The 24,003-nt window shown below is 44.6% G+C and overlaps 1 protein-coding gene across 5 annotated transcripts in view; it reads left to right on the top strand.

The window, feature by feature from the left end:
- Nucleotides 1-14,071, top strand: part of Znf438 (zinc finger protein 438) — a 157,617-nt gene extending 143,546 nt beyond the window's left edge. For all 5 annotated transcript variants that reach the window (XM_059263729.1, XM_059263733.1, XM_059263730.1 and 2 more), the window contains 2 exons: nucleotides 10,121-11,906; nucleotides 13,203-14,071. In XM_059263729.1, coding sequence (XP_059119712.1) covers nucleotides 10,121-11,906; nucleotides 13,203-13,761 — 2,345 coding nt within the window. In that variant the 3' untranslated portion in view covers nucleotides 13,762-14,071. The remainder of the gene's footprint in view (nucleotides 1-10,120; nucleotides 11,907-13,202) is intronic.
- The last annotated feature ends 9,932 nt before the right edge of the window (nucleotides 14,072-24,003 follow it).

Raw genomic sequence — 24,003 nt, 5'->3', positions numbered from 1 at the left:
GACAAGATGATTGGGAGCTCATAGTTCACCTGTTTAGTCAGTAAATACTGTATTGTGCAAAGCCAGGTGGCATCTGGGGCCTGAGGTCTGGCAGTGGCTGAAACAACTCCTGCTTCATGGAAGTGGTTGTAGTGGAAGAGACAGATGATGTCTCAGTATATTGATAAAAGCCATAATGGCCAATTAAAGCAGGTAAGGAGGATGGCCAGCAGTGGCTCTGGGCCAAGCAGCACCACTAGAGTGGTCAAGGCAGGCCTCCCGAGAGCTGGGAGCTCACTATGTGTGGATCGCAGAGCACATGAAGGGGTGCAGAATGAGGGGAGCAGTCTTGCATCTCCTCCTTCTATGGTGTGCATTTTACTGTGTTGAGACAGGTAAGTTGACAGTGCATCCCCTTCCTCCCCATCCAGGAAGAGGTGTTACTTGTGGAGCATAACAACAGAACGAGAACTTAGAAGCAGAAAGAGCAGATGGTAAATGATTCCCCATATGATGTCCACTTCTTCATGAAATCATTGTCAGCCATTGGCAAGAGACAGCCTCCCTGAGTGTAAAGGAGGCATAGGAAATGTGCCATGAAAGATGGGAGAATCTTCAGTGAGCCCCAGTGAAAACACAAAGTCCGGGGACAACAGACAGACAGTGGCAGAGATTGTGGTGAGCTTTGGAGACTAGAGGTTTCAAGCTTCTAACATTGGTCACTGTTCATGGAGGGTGGATTTCTCCAGCTCTGAACAGGCAGTGTGAATGAAGAGCACATGGTGGGCTACTTGGGGTAGCCATAAGAAGACAGAGATGGGGCTAACCTATGATATGCTAATAGTGTCAATGGGTACCCAGCCATAAAGCCATATATGGAACCAGAATGTCTACCTATGCACATATACACACAGACAAGCAAACCCAAAAGGCAAGGAGACTGCAGATAGACCTCATAATCATTCTATCTCCTGTAGAAACAAGAAGCTGTCATGTGTTCCCAACCAGTAGATGAGACATGTTCACTTCAGCCAAACTTAGTAGTTGTCATCAAAGGAGAATAAAGACATTGGTGGAGGAGAAGCCAGACAGAATTCAAAGAAAAAGGAATCCAAAATTCCCAGAGTTTTCAAATCTGTGTACTCTGTCTTCCCAGGGCATTCTGACATGTGCTGAACAAATGGGAACCATCTCCTGAAAGAGTTTAGTGCCCAGCATAAATGTCTGGGCATGGAATCTTCATCAGCCAATGAAACTGGTCATTTCTTTTAAAATCATGTTTTGTTTGCTTGCTTGCTTTAAAGATAGGGTTTTGTATAGCCTGAGCTGGCCTCAGGTTCACCCACCATGTAGTGGAAGATGAGCTTGAACTCTTGATCCCTGAAGGCCCACTGCTGTCTTCTTATGGCCCCTAACCATCTGGGCCCCGCCTGTACTCTTCTCCCAAGGGCCAGGATTACATCATCTTTTTCAACTTTGTATTTCCACAGTAGTTACAGTAGTTAAGAATCTGTGATGATGAACAAGATGACATTTGATGAGAAAAACCTTTTCTTTAGTGGGTTAAACATAGATTAAGGTTTTAGCACCAGAAAGTGTATTTAGCAGGGATCCATGCAGAAGGTTGGGTGTTTCTTACTGTTGGTCAAAGCATCACCATATAACTTACATGGTTAAGACACAACCTTTTAACACTGGTACCACAAAGACACTATTTTTGTTCTATAATTTCAAAAGCAAGTTTATACATTTGGGGGAGTATACAAGCTGCATTAAAAAAATAAGGGTTGGAGGTATGTGGCACCTGCCCGCCATGCTCACAGCCTGGACTCAACCCCTAGTAAACACAAAGGAGAGAGGGGGGGGGGGGAGAAGGACTATATTTTATATTTTATACCATAGTCTTACAGATGCTTTATCTTTGCTTCTGATTTATCTGCAACTCATAGTGATTTATAACATTTTTGGTTGCACTTTTTCCCACACCTCAGCTTTTATGCCAACAGTTTATGATTTATAAGTACAAATGCACAATTTTGGGCAGCTGTGGATCTGTCACAGGAAAGGCAATCCCTTGTGACCACTTTACTGTTTTCTAATACTGGTTGTTAAGTCTTGCCTGTAGCTCTTCAGTCAAGGCACATGTTTCTTTAGCATGGATCCCTGCAACCCTAAGACTGTGCAGGCAATAAAGAAGACAGTGAAGCGCCAGCACAATGGACTAGCACAGAGAGAACTGGGCCTGGAGTAGCCTTTGGTGGGAGTGATCAGGTTGGCTTTGTTAATAAACATCTACAGGCTCAGAGCTACAACTAGTCACATCTGCCTGCATAGATGGCCACACTATCCGGAATGTGCCCTAGATCAGATTCTTTGAGAGTTGTTACAGGAAACAAAGTCACTCAGATTTGAAAACTCTGGGAATTTTGGATTCCTTTTTCTTTGAATTCTGTCTGGCTTCTCCTCCACCAATGTCTTTATTCTCCTTTGATGACAACTACTAAGTTTGGCTGAAGTGAACATGTCTCATCTACTGGTTGGGAACACATGACAGCTTCTTGTTTCTACAGGAGATAGAATGATTATGAGGTCTATCTGCAGTCTCCTTGCCTTTTGGGTTTGCTTGTCTGTGTGTATATGTGCATAGGTAGACATTCTGGTTCCATATATGGCTTTATGGCTGGGTACCCATTGACACTATTAGCATATCATAGGTTAGCCCCATCTCTGTCTTCTTATGGCTACCCCAAGTAGCCCACCATGTGCTCTTCATTCACACTGCCTGTTCAGAGCTGGAGAAATCCACCCTTCATGAACAGTGACCAATGTTAGAAGCTTGAAACCTCTAGTCTCCAAAGCTCACCACAATCTCTGCCACTGTCTGTCTGTTGTCCCGAACTTTGTGTTTTCACTGGGGCTCACTGAAGTGTTGAGGTTCAGTTATCAGGGTCTCAATTTCATAAGTGACTCAATATTAGCAGTTTTAGAAACATTCAGAAGTTTCTAGTTACCTTACATAGACTCTGTGGAAGGTTATTAGCACTTCGTTAAGTCACTACACTGTCCAGTCCTTTGTAGGCTTAAGGAAACACTTAGCTTGACTGTTGTGTAGCAATAGTAAGCTTTGTGTGTGCTACATATTATTCCTTCCAAAAACAAAAAGTTAAAAACAAAAGGTGTTCCTTGTATGGTTTTTAGTGTTTCTTATCTGAAGTTCTTAAATAAAAAGTCCTCCCAGAAATAAGAACGAATACTAGAGTTTTAACTAACATGGAGAACCTTGAAACTTGTTGAAATTGAAAATTATTAAAAGATATTTTAACTAAAAAAGCCTTTTAAATTTTCTTTTCATTTGGAACACGAGCTGTAGCTCCTCAAGGAATAGTTACTTGAGTCTTATTGTGTAAATATTTTCTTTTATGGCCATTAATATTTGAGGTAATTAACTTTTAAATTCTCCCACAAAGAACGTTTGTTTTCTCTTACTTCATAGTCTTTGTGCTTATCTAACTTATTCAGTTTTAAAGACTGCAATTCTCTTTTGATGCCCAACTTTTCTTTCTGTACTCAAGCTTTCTTAAAGTCCTTTCTAATTTACTATTGTGTTTTCACAGGCACACATAATGCATATGTGTTGGCATGAGTGCCACTGCACACAAGTGTTAGGACAGTTTTGTGGAGTTAGTTTTCTCCTTCCACCATTCTATGGGTTCTGTGGATTGAACTCAGGTCAGGCGTGTGCAGCAAGTGCCTCTGCCTTCCCTCTGGGCCATCTCTCCTGCTCCATTGAACTAATGTCTTAATTCCTTACTAAGTAAAATGTTTCCCCTACCTCCTGGCCACAGTTTTCACTTCTGCTATCCTATAGAAATGTGGCAGCCAGTGAGCATCCTAAACCACACCAGTGACCTTCCTCCCTGGTGGCCTGGAAACCGGCCTTAACTATGCCCTTGAACACCCTGCAAGCCAATAGCTTTCTTCCCTACTGTGTATAAACAAAAGCAAGGCACACTATCCCCACAACACAGCTCCTTAAAATGCACACGTTAACTCCTATTCACACTGAATTGTTAATCCAATTAACACTTAATCAACTGACAAACTGAGAAGGGAGACCACTGGGAATAGAAGCTGACAGGATGGATCAGATGTTGGGCAAAGCTAAGCTGCCACAGACACAAGGAGAGACAGGTTTGTTGGATTCTAACAAGCATCATTTTTCACTCCCTTTCCTCAGTTGCTTCTCATAAAAGAAATGCAGGTTTTAAAATTCAGAACTATTCCATAGCATGAGAATTTAAGTTGTGTCTTTTTTCTTCCTACTGAGAATAAATATTAGAAACTTCATGGTTACTTACAGGCAGGAGAAAGAGTATCTGCTGAGCAAATGAGTGGTGGGATATTTCCAGAGGATATTTCCCTTATTTAACCATGACACCACCTTTGTAGTTATATATTGCTGTGCCCATTTTATAGGTGACAATATTCATGTACAGAGTGACTTGCTAAAGCTCAAGAACACTGCAGAGGTAGGTGACACCAAATCTAACAGAACCTGAGCCCCTCTATTGTTCTAAGAGAGCTGGGAAGGTGTTCATAGCTGCCCCTGGAGAAATGGAAACGCATCCCAGGCCAGAATTTAGGTGCCAGCATTGTTATTTACTAGCTTGGAAATCTTCATTTGTAAAATGTTCATAACAATCATTTCTTACCCACCATACTTTGGGGATCAAATAAGGTAATGCATGTGTTTTACGTAGTACCTGGTACATAAAATATACTTAGTGTTGGGATAATGTTTGAGAAACAGTATTGATAAAGAAACACAGCTGCTTAAAAAATGAGAATTCTCTTTCTTGCTAAGGGAGGCAGGAAGTCAACATGTTTGGCCCATGCCAAGTGGCAAGGCCTGCTGGTTATAGGTGTTGTCATTAGAAAAGAGGGTATTAGCTGAAAGCTCAGTTCAGCAGGGCAGGACAGGGCAGGGTAGGTGTGCTAGGACGACTGGGCAAACCAGACTCAGAGTTCCATCTGGAACTTGCGTGACTTCCAATTTCCTGAAATGTGGCTTCAAGTAATAATGACTCTAGCAGTCATGGTGGAAAAGTATAAGAACTTGAAATGCCTTTGACATCCTGGGCCCTTCAAACAAAACTCAGGCAGTTGAGTACACTGCTAGGACGTTTATTATATTTTTTCAGCAAAATGAAGATGTAATCCTTTGTGTTTTGAGTCTTTTTTCTTAGATCTCTTCCCAGTCTTAACATGCTTGTGTTAAACAGAGAGCATCTTGAAAAACAGTTTGAACCCCAGCTGAAGTTTACAGTTTCAAAGCCAAATGAAAGAGGGAGAATCTAGATCCCAACAAATAAAATTGAAATGGTTTTTTTTTTCATTCTGATAAAATTAAAACCTGAACACTTTCTAAGATTTTGTCTCTTTGAGTTGATTTGACAGCACGTTCGTTCTAAGCCTGAGTCCAAGGGGCTTGAGTCCAGAGCAGGGACATTTGTCTCTGCCTGCACCCTCCCAAGTTCTGCAGGTAAAATAACTTCTCCAAACCAAGAGCAGAGTGGAGGGGAACAGCTTGTTTAGCCTCCAGAAATCAGGACTCCCAGTTCTGCTATGGAACCCAGGAAGGGAGTGTATTACAACCACCTAGAGAATCACCCCATGGGCTTGTCTCCTCAAGGTACAGCAAGTATTTTGAGATGGATTTGATAATGATGATAGACACTGACTTCCAGAGCTCTTGAGGCCTCTGGTGGATTACTCCCTACCATCGCACGTGTTTAAACTCTACAGTGCTGGCAAGCACGACCGTGGCTAGTCTCTCTTGGCAACACAGCCACAATGCAGCTTGCTGCTCTGCACTGGGACCTTCCGCAGACGGCACAGTCTAAAGCCCCGCACCCGCACTCCCAAATCCCAGAGCTCACAGAGCTGTGTGCTGAATCATAAGGAGAAATTTCCACTGGCATTTATAATTTCTGGAAATCATGCAAAATTAGCCATAACAGAGTTAAAAAGACTCACAGGACCTTCAGGTACTAAACTTGGACTTTTATTAACTAAAAGCATGAAAGGCTCACTCAGTAAAATTAATTTTGCACAACTATTCAGTGAGAATACTTAATATTAGAATTTTAAGTGTGGGGTGTTTTTAGTATTTTAAGTATATTAAAGTAACCACTTGAAAACTGATATCTACAGCTGGTGAGAATTGATCAGACTGCAGAATAAAGGGAAAGAGGAAGTGCTGAGTACTTTACGGCCTGAAATCTATAGCAGGTATTTTAATTGAACCCTCATTTAGTGCCAAGAAAGTATCGTTGCTCCCCTTTTATAGATTAGGAAAAGTGAGGCCAAGGAGAAAGCAAGCCATGGACTGTGTGACATGGCCTGACCTACTCCTTCTGAAGGAGCAATTTTCCTTCTCTTCATTCTCCTGCACCCTATTAAATCCTAAACTAGAGTACCATTCCAGAATTTTAAGGGAAAAAGAAGACAAATTGAAGTTTGTCATTTCCTCTACAGCTACAGAACACTGTGTTTGAATTATCATTAGCTTCCTGTTGGGCATTTAAGTAGGTTCTGGGGTTTGGGGTTTTTCTTCCTTCCAATGTTGGGGTTGTGTACTCTTGCCTCACTTTTCCACTAACATGCCAGTTTCCTTTCCTCTCTTTTGTGATTGTGGGCAGTGGAACACCATTGCACACTTACGGGGAACTCCATCTTTGCATGCACTTCCTGATAGATGCATGCCAGCGTACCTAACTGCAGTATTCTTGGCAAGGCTTGTTCTTCACCCCACAGATGTGAATAGCTGCGATTAATGATCTGAGCCAGCTGATGCCCTTCTCATCCCCAACATCAGGCTCTACTGACTGCCACTTGCCTACCCCCTAGTGCTGTCACTGCAGGCGGCCCACACTGCTCACCTGACGATCAGAGTCTGGAGCAGAGCTGGGGGCCTGCAGGCCCGGCCTTTGTTCTCATCCACAGTTGGCCTCTGGTTAGTTAACTGCTCTTCTGACTGCTGTACAAAATACCTGGTGGAAGCAGGGCGGGCAGGAAGGAGGGTTGGTGTTGCCTTGGGGCTTGAATGGCCTGCATGTCAGGGAAGGAATGGTGGTGGGATGAGGTGACTGAGGTCACACTGCAGCCGGTCAGGAAGCAGAGCAAGATGAAGGCTTTCACCTTCACCCTTTTCGTTTCTCCAGCCCCCAGCCCATTTGCTGTGGGTCTGCCCCTAAGTTAAACCTCTTCAGAAAGCTCTCAAGACATACTCAGAAGCCTGTCTCCTAGACAACTCTGAAGTCATCACAGCCTCCTTTTGCTGTGAAATCACTGCTTTTCCTGTGTGGTTTTGTCTCCACAGGGTTGGGGAGACACATGGACAGCAGTGGAGAGAGTTAAGTGTGTCATAGTTCACTGCCATTTGGTATGGCGGTGTAAAGTGTATCCAGTTTCATTTCTGAAAACCCAGAAGCTTGCTTTCTAATCCCTAGTCACAAAAGTAAGAACCCTTTTCCCAGCTTCAGTCTCTGGACACCTTCAGGAAACCTTGACACTGGCTGTTGGTGGCTTCTCTTTGGGTGGCCATCTTTGTGTCCTGCCTCTGAGGGTCAGCTCTCGTGGGTCTGTGTCTCTTCTGGTCCCTCTCTTCCCCTCACACTTGTTCCTCGGTGTGTATGTTTCTTTTTTTCTTTTCTTCGAGACAGGGTTTCTCTGTGTAGCTTTGTGCCTGTCCTGGATCTTGCTCTGTAGACCAGGCTGGCCTTGAACTCACAGAGATCCGCCTGTCTCTGCCTCCTGAGTGCTGGGATTAAAGGTGTTCGCCACCACCGCCCGGCTCCTGTTTGTTTCTTACAGTTTCTTCTTTTCTGCTCTGACTACATCAGTTTAACCCCAGTAGCATAATGTACTGTTCCCAGTGTCGTTTCCTCTGCTGTCTAGTCAACTAGCCCCACCTCTCTTCCCAGCGTCCTCTACCACAGCGCTGTCCTCACTCTAAGGCAGCTACTGTGTGAAGTAATGCCTTCCTCACTCTAAGGCAAGTAGCATGTGTTTCCTAACATCCTTTTTCTTTTCCTTCCTTCCTTCCTTCCTTCCTTCCTTTCTTTCTTTCTTTCTTTTTTCTTTTTTCTTTTTTTTTTGGAGACTGTTTTTCTGTGTAGCCCTGGTTGTCCTGGAACTCTCTCTGTAGACCAGGCTGAACTCAAACTCAGAGATCTGCCTGCCTCTGCTTCCCAGGTGCTGGGATTAAAGGTGTGTGAGATCACACCCGACATCCTCTTTCTTAACCAAATATTAAAGTACTTTCTAAAGTAAGTTGTCATACTTTTCAAATTATTCCTACCATGTTGCTTATTACCATAGTGTTAACAGGCAACTTTCTGATCAAATTGTTGGTTCACTAACTGTGGGCAGTCAATAAGGGCTAATTTTAAAGCTTTTACTCTGTATTTCAATGGATTTTTAGCTCCCCACATTCCTGTCCCTGGTATCCGAGCAAACAAATGTTTCTAAAATTCTTTACACAAAGCTCCAAAATCTAAATTAAAAATTAGTACCTCAATCATTCAGAGGCAAACCCCTGAACTGAAATAACAATTCAGAACTTTCATTTCCCTGCTGTGTTGCAAGTGCTAATGTACTTTGCTGCAGGTGTGGCAGTGGGTTTAATTATCGATGACCTGCAGATTCTGCTGGGTGTTGTGTAACATTTGGTGTGTGTGTTTCTATCTTACTACTTTTCTAAAATGTGAAAGTATAAACTCCAACCCTCAGGTGGCCCCACAACTTTCAGAAAGGGGATTATGGGCTTGCAATACCCAGTTCCTAGACTAGTGCGTGCAGCTAGTACATGTGAGCCTACATGAAGTTTGATTAATAGGAGGCACTTAAAAATAAGAAACTTCTCCACAGCCAGGCCTTGTGACCTTGAGGCCTTGGGGAATAAAATGGATGATTCAGTTCTTAGAATGGGGAACCAAAATGTTTCCTTAATTGTTCTCTTAAGGTTGTAGTAATTGCTCTGTGGTCAGGCCAATAAATCTGGGAACGTTATTCCATCAGTTGAAATTGTTCCTGTTAGTATCCTGGAAGGTGCTTTCTGTGTGATTCATGTTTTTTTTTTCTCTTCAGCTCTGTACCTTTATCATCCTGTGTCTCTTTGGTTATGTTTAACGTTTTCTAAAGTGTCACATCAGGTTTTTTTTAATGCTGATGATTTAATTGCAAAAGCATACATAAACAGTTTGAAAAGTGTGAGAAGAAATTTCACAAGTCACACAGGGAACAGCACCAAAGCCACCTTCAGTCTGGAATTCGTCACTTTGCAAAGCAAACAAACTGCATTGCTAGCACCAAATGGTGCAGCCTAAACCAGAGTGAAAAGCCAGGTGATGCAAAAAGCATTTGTTTCAGACCAAAGATGCAGTGGGTGATAAGAGATGAACTTAGTATGTCTTGCCTTCATAAAGCTTAGGTGTTCTGGGAAAGCAAGACATATGTATAAAACAGAAGTCACAGTAGAATGTTCCAGAGAAGATGCTTTGCAGCTCTGGAGATCAGGAAGGAAAGTGGGATTGCTCTGGCTTGTGAAGATGGGTCAAAAGTGGGTAAGACAGAGGCTGGATGAAGGACTTACAGAGCACAAGGACCAGAAGAACAGAGTCCCAGCTCTCTGGAAGTTCTCCTTAGTGGCTGCTATTCTAACAGGAGAATTATGTTGCAGCAGTGGAGGAGAATTACAGTCCTTGGGAAAGCAGGGCAGGTGACCTTCAAACTTTGTCTTGAAGGATATAGACAGTTGCTTAGGAAGATGGGGAAGGGCCAAGGAATCTGTTCTACACAGAAAAATTAGACTTTTTAAAGTTATGTGTGTTGTGGGTTTGGATGTATACACATGAGTACAGGTGCTTGCATGAGCCCGAAGAGGATTGGATCCCCTGCAGCTGGAGTTACAGCGGGTGTGAGCTACCTAACATGGGTGCAGGGAAATGAACTCAGGTCCTTTGCAAGATCAGTATATCCTCTTGACTGCTGAGCTAGGTTTCTAGCCCAGATCAGATATGAATTGAAGTTTCAGTACCAGGACAGTTACACTGTAGTAATCTGTGTATTGTCATTGCAGATGAATCAAACATCCCTTCTGGAACAGCACAGAGTGGGAAAAGTTTACAGAGTAAGAGTCAATTTAGGACCATTGCACCAAAAATTGTGCCTAAAGTCTTAACATCCAGAGTGCTGCCGTGTCCTTCCTCACTTTCTGACCAAGGGAGTCTGGCTCTAACCTCCAAGCCTCTGGGCATGCCCACCCAGAACTATGCTCTGATGCAGGTGGCTGGCCAGGAGGGGACGTTTTCTCTTCTTGCTTTGCCGAATGTTGCCTCAGCTCAGCCAGTTCAGAAGCCCAGAATGTCCCTGCATGAAAACCTTAAACTGCCCATTCCTCGATATCAACCACTAAGTAACAAAGGGTTAAGACAGAAACAGGACCTGAGCTCTCCCAAGAGTAGCTGGAATGAACCTCCTGGCCCAGCCCAGACATGCCAGATGTGCCCTTCTCCACAAGCCCGTTCTGAACTGCCTCACCAGACCAACCTGTTGAAGCAAATGCCCACTTTAAACCCTTCTCCCACCATCAGAACAGCTGCACTGACCAGTAGTATTGACCACAGTGATTCAAGTCCTCTAGTGACCAACAGCTGTGGAGACCTGAAGCTTCCTGCCATCCCAGCATGCACTACAGAGGATTCCTCTTCCCCACAGGACCTCCCAGCAATCATGCAGAAGGCAGACTCTGCCAGGAAGGAGGTGCCCACTAAGCCTGCTGGTGCTGGTGATGAGCTCAGAGAAGAGGTGGCCCCTGCACACACTGTCTTCGGCAGTGTGGTTCAGTTGGTCTCTTCAGTACCGAAGGGTAAACTGCCCATCCTGCCCTTCTCAAAAGGGAAAGCCACAGATGCTGATGATGCCGAAGTATCTTCATTTGGATACAGGGCAAACTGTGATGAGAGACTGTCCATAACAGAAAGGGTTGATGCAGCCACCACGATGCCCAGCAAGATGAGTGCTCTGCATGGGTCAAAGCAGAGTGCTTGTGAAAGTACCTTCTGTCCTGTCACCAAACTAGACCTCAGCCACAAAGGAAAATCCAGCGGTGGGGCGGCAAGGAGAAGAGGAAGGAAATGGAAAGTGCCAGATGAGATTTTAGCACTGCAGGGCAAAAGGAGGAAGTTCATTATTGGTATGTGTGGAGATGGCGTGGAGAGGGGGAGAAACAGTCCCCAAGAACCCAGAGACCAGAAGCCCAAGGCTGCTTCGAGAAAGTATCGCAGCATCATGCCCAAGCCTATCATCATCATGTCTGCTTTGGCGCCCCTGGCGTCTCCTGCAGCCGCACTGCAGTCCCAGGCTCCCAGCAGCCTAGGTCAGGGTGTTCTGCTGAACAACACACTGCCTCCAAAGTGTCTTGGCTCCAAGCAAAATGACAGCCCTACCCCTAAGTCCAGCTCTGTGCTCAGAAATGGGTTCTCTGGCATTAAGAAGCCCTGGCACATGTGTCCTGTCTGTAACCACCACTTCCAGTTCAAACATCACCTTCTAGACCACATGAATACACACACCAACAGACGGCCTTACAGTTGTGGGATCTGTCGCAAGGCCTATGTCCGTCCCGGCAGCCTGAGCGCGCACATGAAACTTCACCATGGTGAGAGTCGCCCCAAGAAACTAGTGTGCTGTGAGTTTTGTGCAAAAGTGTTTGGTCATGTCCGAGTCTATTTTGGCCATCTGAAGGAGGTGCACAGGGTTGTGATCAGCACAGAGCCCTCCTCCAGTGACCTGCAGCCAGGAGACACGCCAAAGAACAAAGACACAGATGCCTGTGTGCAAGGACCTGATGGCCCACTGGAGAGGTGAGTGCTCCCAGAAGGGAAGCCTGGCAAGACAGTCTGTTGTGATTTGAGAAGATTAGGATTCCAAAATGTAGTCAGGAGTGGTGGTACACACCTACAATTCTAGCACTTGACAGAGACACTGAGACCAGGAATTCAAGGTCAGCCTGGGCTGTGTGAGACCCTGGCCCAAAATAACAACAACAAAAGATGTCATAAGGTAAAATAAGCCACCTCGTCCCACCCCCTCAGTTCTTTGAAGAATGACCATATTTCTTGTTGGTCTGCTCAGTCACAATATTTACTTATCAAACTTGTGTAAGTCAGGGCATGAATGCCAGTTTGGGTATGCTGGAGACAGCTGAGTGACAGATTATTTTTGCATCTAAAAATTAAAATAGTGGATTACCATATATAGTTTTTAGTAGTCTTTATAAAGTAGTTTCCCCAAAATTATTGTTCACAGAATTCTTATCTAAACAGTTTTATCTACCCCACAACACCATGTGAAGCTACCCCCTTCACCAGACCCCAAGGTACTCCAGCTAAGCCTCTGTCTGTGCCTTTTGTTACCTGTCAGGCTAGGTTTTCCCTGAGTCCTTCTGTTTGGTAAGTACTGCTCCTTGACATTATTCAACAACAGCAAGCTCCATAATCTGGGCGCTGACAAGGCCAGCACTTGAGCAGTAATGACCCCGGAAGTGCCTGTAGTGTGGTCCACGCCCACAACTGAGGTGCCTGAGGGATGAGAAGGAAACGCTGCCCAACACCTTATGTTCTCTGCTGCTTGTTTTTTTATTGTCCCAGTTGCTCTGAGTATTTTGTATTCAGTCATAATGGAAAACAACAAGATTCCTTGTCTTTCGCCTTTCCCCCTCTCCAGTAGTTCATTCCATCTCTCACTAGCATGCTTTCCGCTCATGTGCCTGGAGCCTCCCTTCACGCTTGCTTTCATGTACTCAGATCGTCTTAAAGTAAGATGTCAGAACTGCCAAAGTGGTGGGGGTGGCATGATGATGGGGACAGTCGTCTCCAGCAGTGCCACAGTGTGCTCCTGTCATATGACCTAATCTTCGTGTTGACTACACCTGTGGTAACCAGGGAGGTGGTTCACTAGGGGGAGATGCAGGACTCTTGTCCCTGGTGGCCTCAGAGATGTCTGGCCCTAGGGGTGGCAGCTTGCTGTGGCCTCTGCTCAGGCTTTGCAGAGATCTCCAAAGCACGATGCCTTATACCCCTGGAGGCCAAGACCTGACGGCAAGAGGTCCACCTGCATTTTCCTGGGAAGTCTTACCTCTCTTGTTTCCCCCTTTCCAGGGAAACCAAGTCAAGTTTGGAAGAAGATTTCCTTCTAAACCAGGCAGATGAAGTCAAGTTGCAAATTAAATGTGCCCGTTGTCAGATCACTGCTCAGTCTTTTGCTGAAATAAAGTTCCATTTGCTTCATGTGCACGGCGAAGAGATCCAAGGCCGACTTCAGGAGGCTATCTCACCAGGCGGCAGAGCTGGGGCTCCCCACCAGAAGCCTCACACTGAGAGAAGGAAGCAGGCGAAGCCTTGTGCCTCTGTGGAGGACTCCCCAGCATTTCCTAAAGTAAAAAGGCAGCCACCCCCTCATCAGAAGAGGGAGGAAGTGCTGGCAGAAAGTGAAGGTGGCCTGTGGGGAATGAACAGCCCACAGCCCCCCACCAGGCTTCTCTGGTCCCATTCAGGCTTTAACTGCCTGCTCTGTGCCCAGAGGCTGGGGAGGAAGGAGGACCTGCTTCTTCACTGGGCACACCAGCACAACTGTGAGGACCCCACCAGACTCTGGGCTATCCTGGGTGCATTCTCTAACCAGGGAGCTCCTGAGTTCCCCAGTGAGGTAAAGCAGTGACACTGAGGCCACGCAGCTGAAGAGATGTCACACCACCTTTCTGTCATGCTGTTTCTGTTAGTATTTCATGGTAAGGATCCAGTACTCCAGGGCTAACATCAGGGCACAGAGGTAATTTTTTGTGCATAGTTTTATTTTCTTAAGAAATAAAATATGGGGCTGGGTGGTGGTGGTGCACACCTTTAATCCCAGCACTCGGGAGACAGAACCAGGCAGATCTCTATGAGTTCGAGGCCAGCTTGGTCTACAGAGTGAGATCCAGATCCAGGACAGGTGCCAAAACTACACAGAGAAACTCTATCTCAAAAAAAAAAAAGAAAAGAAAAGAAAAGAAAGAAAGAACAAAAGAAAGAGAGAGAGAGACAAAGAAAGAGAAAGAAAGAAAGAAAGAAAGAAAGAAAGAAAGAAAGAAAGAAAGAAAGAAAGAAAGAAAGAAAGAAAGAAAAAGAAAGAAAAAAGAAATATGTGCCCTGGATGAATTTTTCTAACATATATACTCTCACTTTAAAATTCCATGCATTCTCTAATATCATAGACTTTATTTCATAAAAAATAAAAATATTAAAATTAGGAAATTGAAATGTAGAGAAGATTGTTCTCGATTGCAAATTTTTGAGTGTGTGAGAGAGGGTTTGGGTGTGTTTGAGTGTGTGGGGGTGTGTAAGTGTATGTGTATATGTGTCCTCTTATTTTGATACTGTTTGGCTATATTTATCAGCAGTTAATTCTACAACAGTGGCATGTAGTCCCAACTATAGTATATAGGTACATGATAAATGTTCATGTTATTAGTCTCTGGTTTATTTGAATATGCTCTAGAACAGTCCTTTTAATGTTTTCTCTACCATAATTTAAATCTGTGTTTTCAAGACACATTTTTTGTAATTTTGCTGTTTTCTTAAATGTGCAGTTCTTTGAAGAGTAGCCAGCAAGTATTCTAGTGTTCCATCTCAAAATAATAGAAAAAATGGATACTTCAGCTAATAAAAAAAAATCTACTTGCATGTTGGAAAGTTATTTTCGGGAAGTCTTTGTGGCAGAAGATTTACAACCTGGAAAGTGAACTATATGGTGCAGTCCAGATGTGGCGGTGCCTCCTGCTTTCTCTCCCGCCCAGGAACTTCAGAGAGTTGTCGCTAGCTGATCAATTTTAGATGCAACTGTGCCTTTAAAGCCCAGAATCTCTTTGAAAGTCAAGAGTAAGTGATAGCCTCTTAAATTCCTGGGAAATTATCTCAAATCACAAAAGTAGCCATTTGAAGTTTCTGGCCATCCTGTCTGCGAGTTATTTTCTGGAAAGTGGGGTCTAAGCACTCAGCACCCTAAACCCGCTGCCTTCCCTGAGAGCTCTGTGCATGCAGCCAGTCCTGTTTTGTTTGCCAGGCCCGGGCTTGAGCGAGTTACCAGGAAGGAAGAAGAGAATGTTGATGCCTAAGCTACTGGGTCTTACATCACCTTTTTTAATGTCTAGCTGTTATAGGTACTTTGTGGCTGCAGCAGTGTGGAAAGGAGACCCTTTTGGTAACAGTTTTGCAAATCTGAGAAAGAAGGTTGGTTTGGATTCTCCAAAGCATCTTTCTGTGGTCTATCCATTGATCACCCTCAACTCGGCTTCAGAGAGATTGCCGCAGCGACAAGTGCTTGATGCTCTTAGACGACCCCTTCCATTAATGATGAAATAGTCTGCATGTACTGATAATGAATTTGCTAGTTCTTAGCAACATTTATTTTAAAGGTATAAAACCTGTATGTACCAAGAATACCATTTGAAATCAGCTGGGCTGTGGTGGCGCACACCTTTAATCCCAGCACGCGGGAGGCAGAGGCAGGCAGGTCTCTGTGAGTTCAAGGCCAGCCTGGGCTACAGAGTGAGTTCCAGGAAAGGTGCCAAAGCTACACAGAGAAACCTTGTCTTGATATATATATATATATATATATATATATATATATATATATATATATATATATATATATAATTTGAAATCAAACTCTGAAATGATTCATAGACCATCCAGTCCTCCAGTACAGAGCAGGGTTTCAGAAAACATTGCCAAGAGCAAAATGGCCATTCTGGTGGATGTGTACCTGGCAGGCAGAGCAAAGTTTGATGGCACTTTGTTTGTGGGACCCTCCACTCAGCCACAAGCCCTTGGTGTAATAAGAAATAGACTGGAAATAGGTGGCAAGCTGGGGTGGAGGAGAGAACAGAAGTGAACAGAAGGTATGTATGCTTGGCTCCAAATTTCCTTCTAGAATGTGTTTCAGGGTGGTGGCTGAAGTTACTGACCAAAGTTAGAAACATGCCATCAGAACACTGATTCGTGGCAAAGAGGGTCTGGTAGAAGAGTGGAATCACCGAGCATCTACAAGAAAACTCTTGGGCCTGGAGACATAGCTCACTGATAGAGTGCAGGCTCCTGGGTTCAAGTCCGATTGCCTTTGAAGAATGAAAACATGAAGGACCTATATAGAAGAACTCCTTCAGATGCCACCCCGTAGAAGTAGACCTGTGCAGCAGTGCAAACTGTCCTGGTGCTGGCCAAGACAAGAGACTTCTGGCCCTTTAAATCAGTGCTTCTAGAGGACAGGAGAAGAGGGCCCTTGTTGGGGGAGGGAGTCACTGAGCTAGTAGGTTTGAGAGAGGCGCCCTTGGATCTTGGCACAGTTCCAGCCAGTCATCCCACAGAGCCCATACCAGGAGAATAAAGTACTGTGCCACTTACTCCCTGTGGCCTGGAGAGAAGTCTCTTTCTGGGGCTCCAGCCTCTCTCTAAATTAACAGTGACAATCTCACCTCAAGAAGTGGCTAGGAAGAGTTCTTGAAGCATATAGCAGCAGGTGGATGGTATTTATTATGCTTTGGCTCAGGTTTGAAGGAGGTTCATCGTAGCATATAAGAGTCACTAAAAATGGCCCGGACAGCCCTTAGGTATAGATTGCAAGATCAGAAACTACGGAGAACCAGAGGAATCCACATCTCTGTATAAAAAGCGCATTTATGGAGGCTGGAATTCCAGATCTGCACCTTTCTCCTGCAACTGCCCCTCTGCTCTCCCTGGTGAAGCTGTTGTCATATGCACACACGATCCAGAAGCTGGTTTAAGGCCCCTAGTCTCTTGAGGACAGAGATACCCCTTTGTCAGACTGAGCCCTACTATACAGGGAACGGCACACAGATCGTTACCAGGGGACAACAACAACAAAGCGTCTGCATCAGCTAAATGCAAAATTGCTGCTTTGCCCTTTTCTTTCTTTCTCTCTTTCTTTCTCTCTTTCTCTCTCTCTCTCTCTCTCTCTCTCTCTCTCTCTCTCTCTCTCTCTCTCTCTCTCTTTCTTTCTTTCTTTCAATAAAGCACCAAGCTCATAGCTAGAATGGCATTGCAGCAAATTGGGTCTTCAACTCAGCATCTTCGTTTTGCTTAATGTCTTTGCTTCTCAGAAAATTGTCCCAAAGCCAGATTCCCTCCCCCCTTTTCTTTTGACCCTAAATTATTTCTGAAAGTTACAATGTTTCTGATTTGTACTGTTTTATTGCTTGTCATTTGTATTCATGTCCCTTTCGTGGTGCTTGCTGGATCTCTGGATCTCATCCTGGTTTAGCCCACCCTCCTCTGCTGAACTGTTCCTCATATGGAAGGTTGTCTCTTCATCTGCACACCATAAATAATTGAGCCTGGGCACGTTCCATGGCCTTCTCGGGCTGCAGACTCCTCCTCTCCCAGCTGCGTGGCTCCAGTTTTCTCTGGGCTAGTGACATGATGGTTGGCCATAAATGTTGCGCTTCGTTTATTTATTAGGGTTCTCCTATCTGGACAGGCCTGCCCCATTCAAGCTGCTGATATGCTTTGTTAGGTGCATGTTTTATTGAGTCTTTTCTTTTTACTGAGCTCCTGAGAATAAGCCCTGGTCAGGATTCACTGGGTTTAGCAGCATAGAATTTCAGCTTCAAGTCCCGCTGGACTATCAGCAGCTGATCGAGGCTTCCATGCTGCATGAACTGTTTCTGGGAGTGTTACTTTAGGGGGAGAAGTCTGTTGTGTCTCATGCTTGCCCTTGACTGTGGCAGCTTCATCATGAAACCACAACACCTCTTTCTCAGATGTATTGTGAAGTTGGGTTCAGGATGCAGACACCGTTTGGGGAGTACATCACAGTAGCCACGCTCTGACTTGTGGAAATGCCTCGGTGTATTGTTTAACCTTAGGAAACACTGTGGGAAAAAACAAAGGTAACAGCTAAAAGTGATATCAGAACCCCTTGTTGTAGGTTTCATGTGAAGTTAAGCAGGTTCCATCCTCAGAATGCTCCCATTGCTATTAGCTTAGCAGTCAACAATTCGCTTCCAACGGGGTTGATAATAGTTGCCTTTTTCAGTATGCTCCAAATACCAATTGCCAGTTATTAGCATTATAATAGGTCGTATTTTTGAGAAACCAAATACCTATTCAGTATTCAAAAAAGTTAACTGCTTTTTTCATTGAACATGAATTGAGTCCACACCTAAGGGCTGGCAAGAACAACTGGGTGGTCTGCAAGCCTCCACAGAGGCAGGGCAGTGAGAGTAGTCTAATCCACTGCCACCCAAGTGTCAATGACAGTTTTGCACAGAGATGCCCCAAACAGAGGTGCTCCCAGCCGCCCTGAGGCTCTGCCTGTGGGGTAACGTATAATGATAAATGTCTCCACTCCCACCATGTCCTCAATGAAACACATTTATATCATTGGTCATGACATTCATGGAGCCAAGCTTGTAACAGTGACTATACTCAAGAAATTACTCTAATGCCCATAAAATCTGTCTTTCATAGGTGTTTGTTTTTTCCAGCTGAGGCCCTAACACATGCAAGGCAAATATTCTACCCTGACCCACAAATAGTCCAGTCCAAACAGTGTTTGAAGAAAGAGCAGGGCAACAATCTAATGTCATGATGTGACCAAGGAACTTGTTGACAGTAATAGGTACAATCGGAACCAGGAGGGCAGAGTAAACCTGGCCCCAGTGTCTAGACAGCAAAATGGCATGAATATTTTGATCTACCATCAGTAGAAAGAAATTATACAGCATCAAAATTCAAAAGGCACAGATCTTTTGACCCAGGGATCCATGAGAACACAAATAGATAAACAATATGTCCCTGAATTTTTGTTTATAAATGAAAGATTGGGTATAACTCATCAGAATGGGCTAAAAAATATAATGGAATACTGTGGTCATTAGGCTTCTCTAGAGGAACAGAACTTATAGAATGAATATATATATGTATATATGTGTGTGTGTATATATATATATATATGTATGGAAAGGGAGAGAGATTGATTAAAATGGCTTACAGCTGAGTTTCTCAACCTAAACCCTTTCATAGGTGTTGCATATCAGATATCCTGCATCTCAGATATTTATATTATGATTCATAACAGTATCAAAATTATAGTTATGAAGTAGCAATGAAATAATTTTATGGTTGTGAGTTACCACAACATGAAGAACTATAGGGTCACAGCATTAGGAAAATTGAGAACCACTGGCTTATAGGCTGTGGTTCATCCAGCTAGTCCAACAATGGCCGTCCACCAACCAAAGGTCCAAAAATCCAGTAATTGTTCAGTCCATGAGGCTGGATGTCTCAGCTGGTCTTCTGTATATGCCAGAATCCCAAAGTAGGCTCTAACTTCAGTGAAGGAATGGACTTGCTAGCAAGAGTGAGAGCAAGCTGGGAAAGAGAGCAAGCCTCCTTCTTCTATGTCCTTTATGTAGGCTGCCAGCAGAAGAGGTGGCCCAGATGGAAGGTGGATGGATCTTCCACCTCAAAAGATCTGGACTGAAGGTGTATCTTCTCGCCTCAAAGATCCAGATTAAAAGTGGATCCTCCCACTTAAATGACTTAATTAAGAGAAAAAAAATCCCTCACAGGTGTGCACAGCCATTTGTGTTTTAGTTAATTCCAGATGTAGTCAAGTTGACAACCAAGAATATCCATCACACTATGCTTTGGTGTAAAAAATTGAAGTAGCATGTCATGGTGTTAAAATATGTGTTATGGAAAAGAAGCAATGCATAAGGTGTTCCTGTCTGCTTTTATAACTATTATTTCTGAAAATTTCATACATGCATAAAATATGTTTTATCAATCACCTCCTGATCCTCCCCTAACTTCTCTTGGATTTTGCCCCACTCTCTCCCAACCTCATGTCCTCTCTCCTTTTTTATAGCCCACCAAGTCCAATCTTTGCTGCCCATATACACATGACTGTGTGGTCCTTCAGTAGAGCATGGTCAGCGTAGCCGCAGTCAAACCCTTAAAGAAGATTCTCTCTTTCCCATGGGAGCCATCCCATGGGAGCCATCCGCTGTCTGTAGCTGCTAATGGACCTTGATGAGCCATGCTGGATTGGTGACTGGCTTGATCATGTACAGGCCACACAGCTGCTGTGAGTTTATGAGTGCACTGGTTCTGTCATGTCCAGATGACACTGTTGTGGTCCATTCTTCCCCAGCTTCTGGCTTTTCCAATCTGCCTGCCCCCTCTTCCAACATGATTCCTGGGCCTTGTAGGGAGGGGTACGCTGTAGATGTCCAGTTTGTGGCTGAGCACCACACACTCGCTTCATGTCTGTATTTTGACCGGTTGTGAATTTCTGGGTTAACTGTCATCTACTGCACAAAGAACCTTTTCTGATGAGGTCTGAGAGCTGCACTCATCTGTGAAGTTAGAGGGCAGTTTAATTTAACTAAGTTCATTTAATAAAATAATAGTAGCAGGCTCACCCCTTGGGCCTGGGAGCTCCCCAAACCTGGGTTCTTGGCCAGATTTACAGCACCAAGCGTGTATTTCCTGCTATAGAACAGGCCTCAAATTCAATCAAAAAACATGTGGTTCTCTCGTGACCGTGACATTCGTGTACTATTGCATCCATGGGCTTGCCTTGCCGTGCATGTCATTATTGTCACTCAGAATGTTCACAGGTTCATAGGACTATCGATGACCTTTCTTCCCAAGCAGTCTGCGTAGATAGCACCTACTCTGAAAGCTAGCCAGTGGGAAGCTTCCTCGTCAGTACCAGCTTGATTTTTCCATGTCCTGTGGCCAGAATGTGTTTGCATTTTTAACTGGATGGGAGGTGACGGGGTGGAGCATGTTCTTTTACTCTGTTGGAATGTTTTTGTTACTTTTGTTTTTCAGTTTTAAAAAAGTAGCTTTATGTGCTGAGAAGATAGCTTAGTGGGCTAAGTCCTTGCTATGAAAGTGTTTGGGTTGACCTGAGTTTGGGTCCCCAACACTCACAAAAAATGAACATAGTGGCATTGTCTGTAACCCCAGCACTAAAGAAGTAGAGACAATAGATAGATCCTTAGGGCTCACTGACCAGCTAGTCTGCCCTTATCGGTGAGCTCCAAGTTCAGTGAGAATCCCTTTCTCAAATAATAAGTGGGGCATGCTTGCAGAAGGACACCCAGTGTTAACCTCTAGCCACTGTGTGTACATGTCCCACAGAGAACAACCCACAAGAAAGGCAGATTTTCAACCTAGCACACAGACAAATTTTTGCTCCATAAAATAATACACACTGCTGACACTTTCTGTTTTGTTTCATTGCTTTAAAAGGCTGAATTGCTATAGGTGGTTGAATTACTCTAGATGGCTGAATTGCCCTAGAAGGCTGAATTGCTCTAGATGGTTGAATTGCTCTAGATGGCTGAATTGCCCTAGAAGGCTGAATTGCTCTAGATGGTTGAATTGCTCTAGAAGGCTGAATTGCTCTAGATGGCTGAATTGTCCTAGAAGGCTGAATTGCTCTAGATGGCTGAATTGTTCTAGATGGACGTTATGACCCACTTGTGAGCAGCTACAATCTGAATAGATAGCTGTAGACTTTTGGCTTTCTGACCTCTTCCTGGGCAACATGGCCTGTCTTGGCTCTCCTTCTGTTGGGGGCCTGATGAGTGGCTTTTGTCTCCCTACAAACTTGAATGTTAGGCACAGCAGGACTGGGGATGCCTGTGGCTAGTAGACCTTTGATACCACTTTCTCATAATACCCTGGTAGCCCTGTTTTGCCCTGTGGTACACCTGTGAAGCCACCACTTGGGTTCCAAGAGACAGTGTGGTGTATGTGCATAGCCCTACACTGTTAACAGTTGCCAACTCTAGGGAGGGTTTGAAATCATTGCTTATCCTAACTCCAAATGACATGGCAGAAACCAAGTCCAAAGAAGACAGGGATTCTGGCAGTTGGGTCCCCAGCCCATCTTTTCTTACTTTACAAAGAAGTCATACCCACTCCACCACCCCACCCCCCAAGTTCTAAGCAGATGGCTCTGCTTCCGTCTTCCCAGCCTTGCCTTCAGGCTAAGTGTCCTGCTGCCAGGCCTGCAGGGTCACTAAGGCCGAACAGACTGTTTGAAGGAGAGATCTCTTGCATTTCAAAGTGATCTCCATCTTCCTGTTTCTTCCCAAGAGGAGGTTCTGGAGTTAGACAAAGTCTCTGTGGTAACTAAATGCTGCTGTCTCTGCCTGTGTGGTGCTGGGAGCCCATACAGGAAGCCTTCTTTTTGCTTAGCTGTTGCTTGGCCCCAGTCATTCCAGTATAACATCTGGTTAGTCCACATGCTTCTGTAGGCACTCCTCAGCAGCCCCTCTTTCAGGGTTAGCATGATTTTGGCTTAAAGAAAACAGCTATGGTTTCCCTTCTCATAGCAGCTTATATCCCCAGTTGCCAAGAAACTATGGAGTGACCAACCCCCAGATCCGCTAAGACCTTACCCCATCATGAGCAAACAGCTCTTGGGCCTTATCACTCATGTGAAGAACCCCTCCCCACAGTGTGCCCCTGTGGGGACACTCCTCAGAGAACCAGGCTGACATAGAGCAAGCAGTATGGCCAGGGCAAGCCTGCACTTTAGCTCAGATTGGAGAAGGAAGTTTGGCTCTTGAAACGAGAATAAAGGGCATGAGGGAGAAGAAAATTAGCAGGTGTTAACTCCAGTTGGGTGTTTCACCTTACTTTCCCTCTGTGTGCTGAAATACTACCTCAACACATCATGTAGTGAGAAGTAATAGTGAATATGGCAGGGGAGATAACTCAGTAAGTGCTTGCTGCATAGTCCTGTTAGTCAATCCCCGTCACCCACATAAAGGCTGAGCACAGCAGCATGTGTCTGTAAATCTCAGCACTGAGGAAGCAGAGACCAGAGACTCTCTGGGACTTGTTAACTAGCTCACCTAACCAAATCAGCAAGCCCCAGGTTCAGCGAGAGACCCTGCCTCAAAAAAAAAAAGTAGAGCTCAATTGAAGAAATTGGATAACAGCCTCTGGCCTCTGAATGTGTGCACCCACAAGCAAAAAGAATAATAGTTCTAACAGTAAGGGCCTTGTGGGGTACAAGCTTAACGTAAGTGGGTAGGACTTTCCTGAGCCCTATAGATTCACTGGGGACTTTATTCAGTGAAGTTTCAGTTGAGCTCTTGACATTAAGAGCTCTGCAGTCTAGATGACATCCAATCATCATCTGGCACTTGCCAATTTCTTAAGGACCATCTCCAGTTGGTGCCAGCACAACCCATAGGAAGCCCATAAGTCATCCCCCATGTCTGCTCAGATTAATTGACATCCTTGGGAGAATGTCTTAAAAAACAGAAGACAAAATAAGACAGAAAAGATAGATAGTAACTGAAAAGAGCACTGAGTCTGTAGTGCACAATGTATTCACCCCTCCTCATACCACACAGCCCATCTTACTTCCCCTTTAGGCCAGGTCATCAGGGAGTTTGAGTGAAGATGGTAGACACTGTCCACACTAAGGCTGCCCTTCAACAACTTCCTTTCCTGCCACCTGCCCCCGCCCATCCCTCTCTGCATCCTCCTCTGGAGAGAAAACCCCACTCTCCTAGTCTCATGAAAGATGAAGCATTCCCAAGGAAAGCCAGCCCCACCAAAGCCCCGCTGCTCACCCCAGCCATATGAGACTGAGCCCTCTCCTCCAACAGTGACATAGCATTCAAGTAGCCCCAAGCTTGGAGGTGGCTTTCTAGTCCTTACAATGACCTGTTCCTCCCTCTTTACTCTCTTCCTGCACACACTTAGTAGTGGACTCTATCCCTGCTCCAGTTCTTTTCCCTGGAACACTAGAGACTAGAAACTTAGGCAAGTGGCTGTGACTCAGATCCACACCTATAATAACACACTGTTCCTGCTACAGGGTAGTGCCTTAGGAGTGCCCGTCATAGCGGAATGCACCCTCCAG

The sequence above is a fragment of the Peromyscus eremicus genome, chromosome 5 (assembly GCF_949786415.1).
Source record: "Peromyscus eremicus chromosome 5, PerEre_H2_v1, whole genome shotgun sequence".
NCBI lineage: Eukaryota > Metazoa > Chordata > Mammalia > Rodentia > Cricetidae > Peromyscus > Peromyscus eremicus.
The sequence above is the reverse complement of the archived record's forward strand: the minus strand, read 5'-3'. Positions and strand labels throughout refer to the sequence as shown.